Source organism: Oncorhynchus kisutch, linkage group LG13 (assembly GCF_002021735.2).
Source record: "Oncorhynchus kisutch isolate 150728-3 linkage group LG13, Okis_V2, whole genome shotgun sequence".
Lineage (NCBI taxonomy): Eukaryota > Metazoa > Chordata > Actinopteri > Salmoniformes > Salmonidae > Oncorhynchus > Oncorhynchus kisutch.
In genome coordinates, this window is record NC_034186.2 from 35,254,295 (window position 1) to 35,266,199 (window position 11,905).

Consider the following 11,905-nt stretch of genomic DNA (forward strand, 5'->3'; position numbering starts at 1 on the left):
CTTCTTGGGTATGACGCTACAAGCTTAGCACACCTGTATTTGGGGAGCTTCTCCCATTCTTCTCTGCAGATCTTCTCAAGCTCTTTCAGGTTGGATGGGGAGTGTCGCTGTACAGCTATCTTCAGGTCTCTCCAGAGATGTTTGATTGAGTTCAAGTCCAGGCTCTGGCTGTGCCACTCAAGGACATTCAGAGACTTGTCCCTAAGCCACAGCATTGTCTTGGCTGTGTGGTTAGGGTCATTGTCCTGTTGGAAGGTGAACCTTCGACCTAGTCTGAAGTCCTGAGCACTCTGTACTTTGCTCCGTTCATCTTTCCCTCGATCCTGACTAGTCTCCCATTTCCTGCCTCTGAAAAACATCCCCACAGCATGATGCTGCCACCACCATGCTCACCATAGGGATAGTGCCATGTTTCCTCCAGACATGACACTTGGCATTCAGGCCAATGAGCTCAATCTTAGTTTAATCTGACTAGAGAATCTTGCGTCTCATGGTCTGAGAGTCTTCAGGTGCCTTTTGGCAATCTCCAAGCTGGTTGTCATGTGGCTTCTGTCTGGCCACTCTACCATAGAGGCCTGATTTGTGGAATGCTGCAGAGATGGTTGTCCTTCTGGAAGGTTCTCCCCTCTCCACAGAGGAACTCTGGAGCTCTGTTAGAGTGACCATCGGCATCTTGGTCACCTCCCTGACCAAGGCCCTTCTCCCCAGGTTGCTCGGTTTGGCAAGGTGGCCAGCTCTAGGTAGAGTCTTGGGGGTTCCAAACTTCTTCCATTTAAGAATGATGTAGTCCACTGTGTTCTTGTGGACCTTCAATGCTACAGACATTTTTTGGTACCCTTCCCCAGATCTGTGCCTCGACACAATCCGTCGACACAAAGGTCCACGGACAATTCCTTCAACCTCATGGCTTGGTTTTTGCTCTGACATGCACTGTCAACTGTGGGGCCTTATATAGACAGTTGTTTTCCTTTCCAAATCATGCCAGTCCATTGAATTTACCACAGGTGGAATCCAATCAAGTTGTAGAAACATCTCAAGGATGATCAATGAAAACAGGATGCACCTGAGCTCAATTTCGAGTCTCATAGCAAAGGGTCTGAATACTTATGTAAATAAGCTATTCCTAAAAAACCTGTTGTCACTTTGTCATTCTAGGGTATTGTGTGTAGATTGATGAGGAACATTTTTTATCTCATCAATTTTATAATATGGAAGAAGCCAAGGGGTGTGAATACTTTCCGAAACTGTGTGTATGGTAGGCTACCAAAGACAAGTACAGCATTACACACAAGGAGACAGTTAATTGTGTTTCTAGCCTAAAACTAGTAATTTACCTTGGCATTTACTGTGCAATGGAACCAAAAAAGTGCAAAAACAAATCACTTAATTTCAACCCAAAAAAATCTGTGATGACGTTGAATCAACATAGAAAAATAATTGGATTTGCAAAAAGTCATCAACATAAGGTCATTTAATCTTTTTTTCCACCCAACTTTTAACCTAAATCCAATTACATGGTGAAATTCACTTTGAATTCACGTTCGTTTACAACTCAAACAAATGTAAATTAAAACTAGACGTTGAAATCTCTCCACCCCAGCTACAGTAAGTGATACCTAGCTAAACTAGACTTTGAAATGACGTCTGACATAGAAAACTACACACAGAGACTACTGGAGTCTAAAAGTAATTAATAATCAAATCCCTCCACCCCAGCTACAGTAAGTGATACCGTGCTCTATTTAGCTAGTCAAACTTCAGCATCCCATTCGACATTTGGCCGCTCATGACTCTCTTACTAATTGTTTGAGAATGGGTTTGGGAATACGGGATGAACCCGCCCTATTCCAGGTTGGGGAGAAATTCGTTGAACGTTTCAGAGAAGTCACAGAAGGACCACTAAAAAGTTTGACGTATGGAGTTGTGGGCTTTATCGGAATGAAACTCTAGCGGGAATTAGTCTACAATAAGCTTTGTTTAGATTGTCCGGAATAAAATATGGAATCGATGCCACGACGCAATGAATATTTGGTTATTGAAGCACCACTTTTTTAATGACCATATCTGTCAAAAAGCTATAGAAAATATCCATATGCTACAAATGATCTGCGATGGAGTTGTAAAACTGTCTGACAGGTAAGATTGATTGATCTTTATAATTTGAACTAAATTCACCTTTTCATAACAATGATGAAAATGCTGTTTCATTCTAGTGATATGTGTGGCACAGTGAACTTAAATGTTTCAAACGTTACAATAAGGATTTAAAAGTGCCTCGAAGTAATTATGGAACATGTAAATTACCATCTATGACATCGTCTATAAAAATGGGAAGACTGGGAAAAAAACATTCTATCAAATATCGAGAATAGTATGTATCCACATGTTCTTAAATAACTTATTTGAATACAAATATAAATACTATTACATTAAAAAAACTCATCTTAAATGGAATTTATGATTTTATCATTATTCATTTAAACATTACCATAGAATATACATTTTAGGCTCCTAAAAGTTTTCAATCTAACTGAGGTGTGACACAAAATGAATCCGAGTATTTTAATAATTATTTGACTATCTTCCCATGAGTTTAATCAACATATTTAATATTTCAATCAGAATAAAGTTCTTACTTAATTAGCAATACTCATTTTAACACATTTTATCCAACAGCTCCCAATAAAGAGTGTGATAACAACAGAGCCAGATGTCAGTAGATCCTCTGTCTGCAGTCTGCTGTGTTGTGGCGCCCTCTGCTGGGTGAAGGGGGAAGGCCAGGGCCAGGAAGGATGGAGAATGTGTTTGAGGAGGGGATGAACCCTGTGATCGTGGCCCACTACAACCACTCTGGGAAGTGGGGTCGGCCGAGGAGCAGTGGGGTCTGTAAGACTGCTGTCCTCCTCCTCATCTGTATCCTAATCGTGCTGGAGAACGTTACAGTGCTGCTGGCGTTATGGAGGAACAAACGCTTCCACAGCCGCATGTACTTCCTCATCGGTAACCTGGCCCTATCTGACATGCTAGCCGGGGTGGCCTATGTGGTGAACATTTTCACCTCTGGCGGCAAGACCTTTTTTCTGACACCTGCCCAGTGGCTGGCAAGAGAGGGCAGTATGTTCGTGGCCCTCAGCGCCTCCACCTTCAGCCTGCTGGCCATTGGCATCGAGAGACACATGACCATGGTGCGGCTGCGTCCGTGCGAGGCAGCGGGACGGGGGAGGTTACTGGGCCTGCTGGGGGCATGCTGGGCCGTGTCGGTGCTGCTCAGCGCCCTGCCCTCCCTTGGCTGGAACTGCCTGGAACACCTGGCCTCCTGCTCTACCGTGCTGCCCCTCTATGACAAGAGCTACGTGGCCTTCTGCATCAGCGTCTTCAGCGCCCTGCTGGTGGCCATCATCATCCTCTATATCCGCATCTACCGCCTGGTGACGTCCAGCGGGCGGAGGGTGAGCAGCAGGCCCTCGGAGCACTCACTGGCCCTGCTGAGGACGGTGGTAATAGTTCTGGGGGTGTTTGTGATGTGCTGGGCCCCACTGTTCCTGCTGCTGCTGCTGGATGTGGGCTGTAGCCCTGAGCGCTGCCCAGTGCTCTACCATGTAGACTGGTTCATCGCCTTGGCCGTGCTCAATTCAGCCGTCAACCCCCTCATCTACACATTGTCCAGCATGGAGATGAGAGCAGCCTTCTTCAGGCTGCTGTGCTGCTGTCAGCCTCACCTGGAGGCCCCAGCCTCCATGGCAGGCAACCCCCACCTGGGGACCGTCATCCCCACGGCCGAGAACAGCAGGTCCAGTGTGGGTGGAGGAGGGAGTAGGATAACGGGGGCTGCGAAGTCTCTGACTCGGGGGAAGGTGACCACGCCCCTGAACTCTAATAACCAGGGCCGGCCGACCTGGTGTCAGCGGTGCTGGTCAAGGCTGGTGAACTGCCGTCCCTCAGCAAATTCTGACTTGACAGCTAATTCACTGTAGACTGGTCCTAGATCTGTATGTGCTCTAGTAGTCTAGCCAACTCCTCTGACTATCGTTATCATGCGACGTCTGTCATAGTTGGCTAAAGCACATGCAGATCTTGGACCAGGCTAGATTCACACTGCATGGGTAACTGGCAATGCTGTGAGTGGGCATGGTACAGGCATGGACACTGGGGCTATTTCAGTATGCATTGGTGAAAGTATTGACTGAAGAGACCTTGGGTAGACACTCAGATGAGGTTTGTACTGATGAACTTGCTGTAAAGCAGGGGTTCCCATGTTTTTTTGGCCCCTGACCCCTTTTTTAAACTTTTTTATTGGGTCTATGACAGTCTATTACAAATCAGTCTGACAGTATTTCAACCTGAAGTGCCTGAAGTGGCTCTGTCACTCAGAAATGTATTCCAGCTTCTGCCTGCCAGCTGTAACACTTTGTGTAGGCTATCTGCCCCTCCCCTTTGAAGCATAGGTTACTGTAGCCCACTGACGATGTTACAAGAGTAATTCAGATATTAGAGAGATATGTTTATTGGAGAAGAATGGATTGACTTTTTAAAATGTTAGTTAAGGATACTATAGTTATCACATTTCACAATGGATTTATTAACTACAAAAAGGTAAGACGTGTTTTTAATTCTAGTGCTGCTCTGCACACACAAGCTAGCTAGCTAACGCTTGCAATGCTCCAACCTTAATAAACCAACTGGGAAGTTGAAAGACATTTAAAGTTCCTCCATAGAACCTGCTCCTCTGTATAGGTATAATTCTATGGGCCTAATTCAGATAATGCATGTCATTACAAGATGCCCAGTGCTTCAAAGGAAGCTTCCTCTATTCTCTCTCACCCTCAAAATTGATGTTGCATCTTGTGTCCTACACTGTGTGTGTTTGTCTTTCATTGAGATTAAACCATGCTGTTAAAATGTGCTCTTAACAACTTTCCTATACAGCTAAAATTGCTTACGCGTTCCACAGCAAGCTGCTTTATCCTCACTGATTGTTGAAGTAATTTAATGTCGAGCTAAATGTAAAAAATATACACACTACAAAATATGTGGACATCCCTTCAAATTGGTGGATTTGGCTATTTCAGCTACGCCCTTGCTGACCAGTGTAGAAAATGGAGCACACAGCTAAGCAATCTCTGTAGACAAACATTTTCAGTAGAATTGCCCATACTGAAGAGCTAAGTGACTTTCAATATGGCAACGTCATAAGATTCCATCTTTCCAACAAGTCAGTTTGTCAAATCTGGGTTTGGCAGATGCAAGGATAACGCTAGTGCCAACTGTAAAGATTGGTGGAGGAATAATGGAATAATGGTCTGGGGCTGTTTTTCATGGTTTTGGCTTGGCTCCTTGGATCTAGTGAAGGGAAATCTTAACGCTACACCATACAATGACATTCTAGATGATTCTGTGCTTCCAACTTTATGGCAACAGTTTGGGGAAAGCCCTTTCCTGTTTCAGTATGACAATGCCCTTGCGGCTGAATGGAAGCAAGTCCCGTAACAATGTTCCAACATCTAGTGGAAAGCCTTCCCAAAAGAGTAGAGGCTGTTATAGTAGCAAAGGGGGGAGCAACTCCATATTAATGCAAATGATTTTGGAATGAGATGTTCGATGAGCAGGTGTTAACATACTTTTGGCCGTGTAGTGTATATTTCAGAGGTTTAAAAAAGAACCGAAAGGAACTATATAAACTGGTACTTTTTTGGGGTTTGAAACTGTTCAGAACTTTATTTTTCTGGTCGAAACATTGGAACAGAACAAAAAAAAAAGTTTTGGTTCAGAACTAAATGATTGGAAAATAATTTTGGTTCCTAACCCGTGGTTTGAAGTGACTGAAATACATCAGAAAGGTATTGGAAAGTTCAGAAGATCATCAGGCAATAATGTTGATGATGTATTGATCTGTGTAGAAAATAACATCATTGTTGAGGATGTTCTTTTCTCCCCCAATCTAATTTAGTGCCTGGCCTTGTCCACTCGGTTCTAACTGCTTATGGGTATAGTACAGGGAAACAGTACAGTACGTACCTTTGTATTCCTATGAGTCTTATCTTTCAGATTTTGTAGGAAGAAAACAGAAACCGCTCTGTTTATTACAACCGCATCTAGCTGCTACTGGAGGTTACTGATATAACCTCGGTTCTATGAACCAAGCGCGAATGCTTCATTAATAAGACTGCAAAGCGAAGGGATGCTAAGGATCTACTCTTATCATAGCTCATCTAAAGCCACTATTTTGCAAAGACATTCAAATGACTCACATTGAACCTTTGGGCATGCCTTGTATATTAATTTACTTCATATTTCATAACTACGGAACACAATGAAAAATGTTCCCACAAGACATGTAATAGAGCATAATATAGCTTTATCAACTATCTATAGTGTGGGAAAAGTGGATTAATTGTAATAAACTGTTCGTATGTGTGCAATAGAGGATGGGTAGTTGGCAAATGAAAGTAGGATCACTGTGTATTGTACATACAGTGTATATATATATTTTCCAATTCACCTGCCTTTCTCTTTCTCGGACAGTTCAGTATATTTATTTTCAATGAAGACTAGGCCTTCCCGGTATGATGAACTGTGTACTAATCCATTGTGTTTACGCCTTAAATGGTACAGTGAGTCAAATATTGATTTTGTAATGATTTGAAGTTTGCTGTCAGAGTAAAGAACACGTGTCAATGTTGGTTCTGGTTCCTCTCAGCAACATAGATACAAGTCACTCACGCTTCCACTAACCACTAGAGAGTTGTATTACAATTACCTTTACATCTTATGTGGTGTCTAAATACCAATTGAATAAAAACTATAAGCTTTGGTAGCTTGTCATGATTTTGTAGGTTAGACTTTTACTGTTAGACATCGTTTATTGGTTGAAATATAACCAGATCACAACCAGATGTCTTTTTGACATCATGAAAAATTGCTTATTTTGGTGGATATCTGGTTTTTAGTTGATATCTGATTGAACTACTGACCAGTTATCTAAATGCTACTAGATTAATACACACCAATCTATATAAACATGTGCATAGTGTTTGTGGGCCATGCACCCATTGCATATAAGACACTGGAGCCATTATAATTATTAAAATTGGAGTAATGTTCTTTTTCAGCAGGGTTTGCAATTTTCTAGCACAGTTGGCAAACAGCTGGCAGTTAGGGTCTCATGAAATACTGTATTTAGCTCAGCCAGTGATGCATAAAAACTCAATAATAGCCAGATCATTTTGGTTAATCAAAATCACAATTTCCAACCAATGCTTGTTATTTGATATAAATAAACAAGTACGTTTTGAATGTGGCAGAGAAGGTCCAGATACATTTAGGTCATCCATTTCTGTTCAGTCAAAATTCACAAACCACAAACATTTCAACTTGAGAATTCATCCGGTGTTTGAGACACTGGGATCATAAGCCTATCACAAAACAAAAACATAAATAGATTTTATACTTGGCGAATGTACTGTACCATTTTGTAAGGCGGAAGAACTGACTGTCCGTATCAATGTCCTTCTGCTATTCAAAGATAGTCTTTGTGCTAGTAAAGCAGTTTGCATAGGTTCTACCTAGTGGGCAAAAGCTGGTTGAAAAGACGTCAGAATGAAGTATGGTTGAGAAAGGACAAGGTTTTTTAAAATATATTTTTACTGACCAGAATATTACATAATTTTTCTCAGCACCATACGACACGTCGGTCATTATTGTGACCACTATATTATGTGTACATTATGTAGCCTACTTGTCATAGTTAAGACCTCATCATAACCTGGCAATGACCACATGACTACAGCTTATTACCAACACTCTTAGAAAAAAGGGTTCCAAAAGGGTTCTTCAGCATCCCCCATAGATGAACTCTCTTTGGTTCCAGGTGTTGGGTTCTGAGAATATGAAACATACTTATTCATGTCACTGAGGGAGAAAGGGGAATGTATAACATTTACATTCTGTCAGCATATGTTATTATTAACCATCAGGGATCCTACTGTATGGGAGGGATCCTCTGGGAGAAGAAGAGACAGTCTGGTACTAGCCACCATGACAGCTGTGAGTTGGGGAGTAGTGAGCACTTTGGGTCAGAGGTCAGGTCAGATGAACTGAGGAAGAACAGATATCACTAAGGTTCTGTCTAGCAACAGAGATGCATTGGCTGCTCAGATGTGTAGGAGGAGACTCAGCAGTAGAAAGGGTTAAATGTCAGTGCTTGTGTGAATATGTTTTTGTCGGTTCAGCTGTTCGATCCTTTGGGATGAATAAACTTGGTCTAAGCTTTCATAGTGTCCATCGAGTTCTTACTCTGATATTTAGAACATACACAGGGAGAAGCCATTTTGGTTCCACATAGAACCCCTTTGTTTCCATGTCGAACCCTCTGTGGAAATTGTCCTGTATAAAACCCAAAAGGGTTCTACCTGAAACCAAAATGGTTCTACCAGGAACTAAACAGGGTTCCTCAAAGGGTTCTACAGTTCTCCGATGGGCACATCCGAATAAACATTTTAGGTTCTAGATGGCACCTTTTTTTTCTAAGAGTGTACTGTAAAAAGTATTGCAGAGGATAAAGTTGTAAATTGAAAACATTTTACATTTGTATTTGTTTCCATAGTCACCAACATATTCTTACATTTTAAAATAGATCAAGCAATGGCATACAGTAATTGTTTTATAAATGTCAGCATAGAGATACTGGGAGTATATAAAGGCCCAATGTTTTTGTGGACACTTTGTGGACTCAGCTGGCTAAAAGTATTTCCATGGTACTAGTTGAAGAATTTTGTGGCAGTTATAGCTTAGGGGTGTTTTAAAAAAAGAGTAACTTGCTCATATACATACTTTGCGTCCTTCTCCAACACGGCTCAGAGGCATATTTCAGGACTTTCCAGAGGGCCCGCAACACATCAACCTCGTGAGTTTTCTGGCTTCTCATGACACTTACTGTAAGCATAAAATTAAAATAAATAACGATTGGCATAATGTGAGCATGCAGGACACAACATAACAGTAACACACAGTAAAATATCTAACAGTCAATCTACTAAAATTGGTAGTAAAGGTATGTTTGCTCCTCTGTCCCTTCGTAGTGATGTCAGACAGGAATTAATTGGTCATCAATATGAAACATTTTACGAAAGATGATATCACAATTATACTAAATGATTTGCTTAATACCATTAAATGTTGTAATATTCAAACTAGAGGTCGACGGATTAGGATTTTTCAGAGCCGATACCGATTATTGGAGGACCAAAAAAGCCGATACCGATTAATCGGCCGATTATTATTATTTTTGTAATAATGACAATTACAACAATACTGAATTAACACTTACTTTAACCCAATATAATACATCAATAAAATCAATTTAGCCTCAAGTAGATAATGAAACATGTTCAATTTGTTTTTGTTTTATCAAAAACAAAATGTTGGAGAAGAAAGTAAAAGTTCAACATGTGCTATGTAAAAAAGCTAACGTTTCAGTTCCTTGCTCAGAACATGAGAACATATGAAAGCTGGTGGTTCCTTTTAACATGAGTCTTCAATATTCCCAGGTAAGAAGTTTTAGGTTGTAGTTATTAAAGGACTATTTCCCTCTATACCATTTGTAGTTCATTAACCTTTGACTATTGGATGTTCTTATAGGCACTTTAGTATTGCCAGTGTAACAGTATAGCTTCCGTCCCTCTCCTCGCTCCTCCCTGGGCTCGAACCAGCAACACAACGACAACAGCCACCACATCGAAGCAGCATTACCCATGCAGAGCAAAGGAAACAACCACCCCAAAGCGAGTGAAGTTTGAAACGCTATTAGCGCGTGCTAACTAGCCAGCCATTTCACTTCGGTTACACCAGCCTCATCTCGGGAGGTGACAGGTTTGAAGTCATAAACAGCGCAATGATTAACGCACAACGCGCAATGATTGACGCACAACGAAGAGCTGGTGGCAAAACGCACGAAAGTGCTGTTTGAATGAATGTTTACGCGCCTGCTTCTGCCTACCGCTCAGTCAGATACTTAGATACTTGTATGCTCAGTCAGATGATATGCAACACAGGACACGCTAGATAATATCATCAACCATGTGGAGTTAACTAGTGATTATGATTGATTGTTTTTTATAAGATAAATGTAATGCTAGCTAGCAATTTACCTTGGCTTATTGCATTTGCGTAACAGGCAGTCTCCTTGTGGAGTGCAACGAGAGAGGCAGGTCGTTATTGCGTTGGACTAGTTAACTATAAGGTTGCAAGATTGAATCCCCTGAGCCGACAAGGTGAAAATCTGTCTTTCTGCCCCTGAACAAGGCAGTTAACCCACCATTCCTAGGCCGTAATAGAAAATAAGAATGTGTTCTTAACTGACTTGCCTAGTTAAATAAAGATTAAATAAAGGTGTAAAAAAATATATTTAAAAAATCGCCACCCAAAAATACCGATTTCCGATTGTTATGAAAACTTGAAATCGGCCCTAATGAATCAGCCATTCCGATTAATCGGTCGAACTCTAATTCAAACAACTTTTTATAAACACACCACTCCATAATCCTGAGGACATTGCCCCAGACAGAGGTTGCCCAATTGAAGACAGCTTGGCAGTCTTAAAAAAAGTTACATGCAAAAATGTTAATGTGTAAACATGCAATAAAGAGAGACAATACATTTTGATATTGTTCAAAAGTTGTCTGTCATATCATTCCTGCAAAAAACTGTGTTAGACATGGGTGTAATTGTCAAATCTCTTCCTCTTCTCTGCAACTGCATGTGTGTTCGAGTTAGCGACAGAGCGAATGAGTAAGAGAGAAATGGGAGAAACTTTACATGACTCACGGGGGAGGTATTTATTTCTCAATTGAGGAGGAAACAGTGGACGTGGATAATCTAGGGGAGTAATTTGCAGCATAGGCAACATAATTTAAATGCGGTGGAGGTGCAATAAATTCCTGAACATTTTGAGGAAATGAGGCCATACCCTGCCAAAAGATGCTAGGACATGCCTCCAGACACCCCAAACAGTGGAAACCATAAATAAATGTGGAGGAAAATACAGTACATTTATTATGGAATAGAGCAGGGCATTCAGAATGCACTGAGTACGAACCATTTAGACGTCACTGCTATTAAGAGGCTTTCATTGAACATTTATGGCCTCCCCCTCAAGTCAACTAGAACAGTTTTGACCTATTCTTTGCATTCTTCCTCAATCAGAATCTTTCATTATGGCGCTCTTCTGTGGGAATACAAACCCCAATTCAGTGCAGGACTATCTACAGGATTTTACATTTGAGCTCAATAGCATCATCCATAAAGGAATTGAGAGAAATGGGAAAACAATAACCATCAACGATATACACTACATGACCAAAAGTATGTGGAAAACTGCTCGTCCAACATCTCATTCCAAAGTCATGGGCATTTATATTAAGTTGGCCCCCCTTTTTGCTGCTATAACAGCCTCCACTCTTTTGGGAAGGCTTTCCACTAGATGTTGGAACATTGCTGCGGGGACTGGCTTCCAATCAGCCACTAGCATTAGTGAGGTCGGGCACTGATGTTCTGCGATTAGGCCCTGCTCGCAGTTGGCGTTCCAATTAATCCCGAAGGTGTTCGATGTGGGTGAGGTCAGGGCTCTGTGCAGGCCAGTCAAGTTCTTCCACACCGATCTTGACAAACCATTTTTGTATGGACCTCGCTTTGTGCACAGTGGCATTGTCATGCTAAAACAGGACAGGGCCTTCCCCTGTTGCCACAAAGTTGGAACCACAGAATCATCTAGAATGTCATTGTATTCTGCAGCGTTAAGATTTCCCTTCACTGGAACTAAGGGGCCTAAGGAACCATGAACTAAGGAACCATGAAAAACAGTCTGAGACCATTATTTTTCCTCCGACATGCATTGAGGCATCGTTCTCCT

At 41.5% G+C, this 11,905-nt stretch overlaps 1 protein-coding gene and 1 long non-coding RNA gene across 2 annotated transcripts; one reads left to right on the top strand and one right to left on the bottom strand.

Moving 5' to 3' along the window:
• The first annotated feature begins 1,787 nt into the window (after positions 1-1,787).
• LOC109901555 (sphingosine 1-phosphate receptor 3-like) lies at positions 1,788-8,269 on the top strand. The gene is given in 3 exon segments (XM_020497556.2): positions 1,788-2,136; positions 2,677-3,879; positions 3,882-8,269. Coding segments are annotated over 2 exon segments (1,158 nt in total). The 5' UTR covers positions 1,788-2,136; positions 2,677-2,792; the 3' UTR covers positions 3,953-8,269.
• Positions 7,999-10,195, bottom strand: LOC109901554 (uncharacterized). The gene is made up of 3 exons (XR_002256756.2): positions 10,146-10,195; positions 8,830-8,931; positions 7,999-8,093 (listed from the first exon to the last, which is right to left on the bottom strand). It is a non-coding gene; the product is annotated as an uncharacterized LOC109901554 (long non-coding RNA).
• Positions 10,196-11,905: the final 1,710 nt, after the last annotated feature.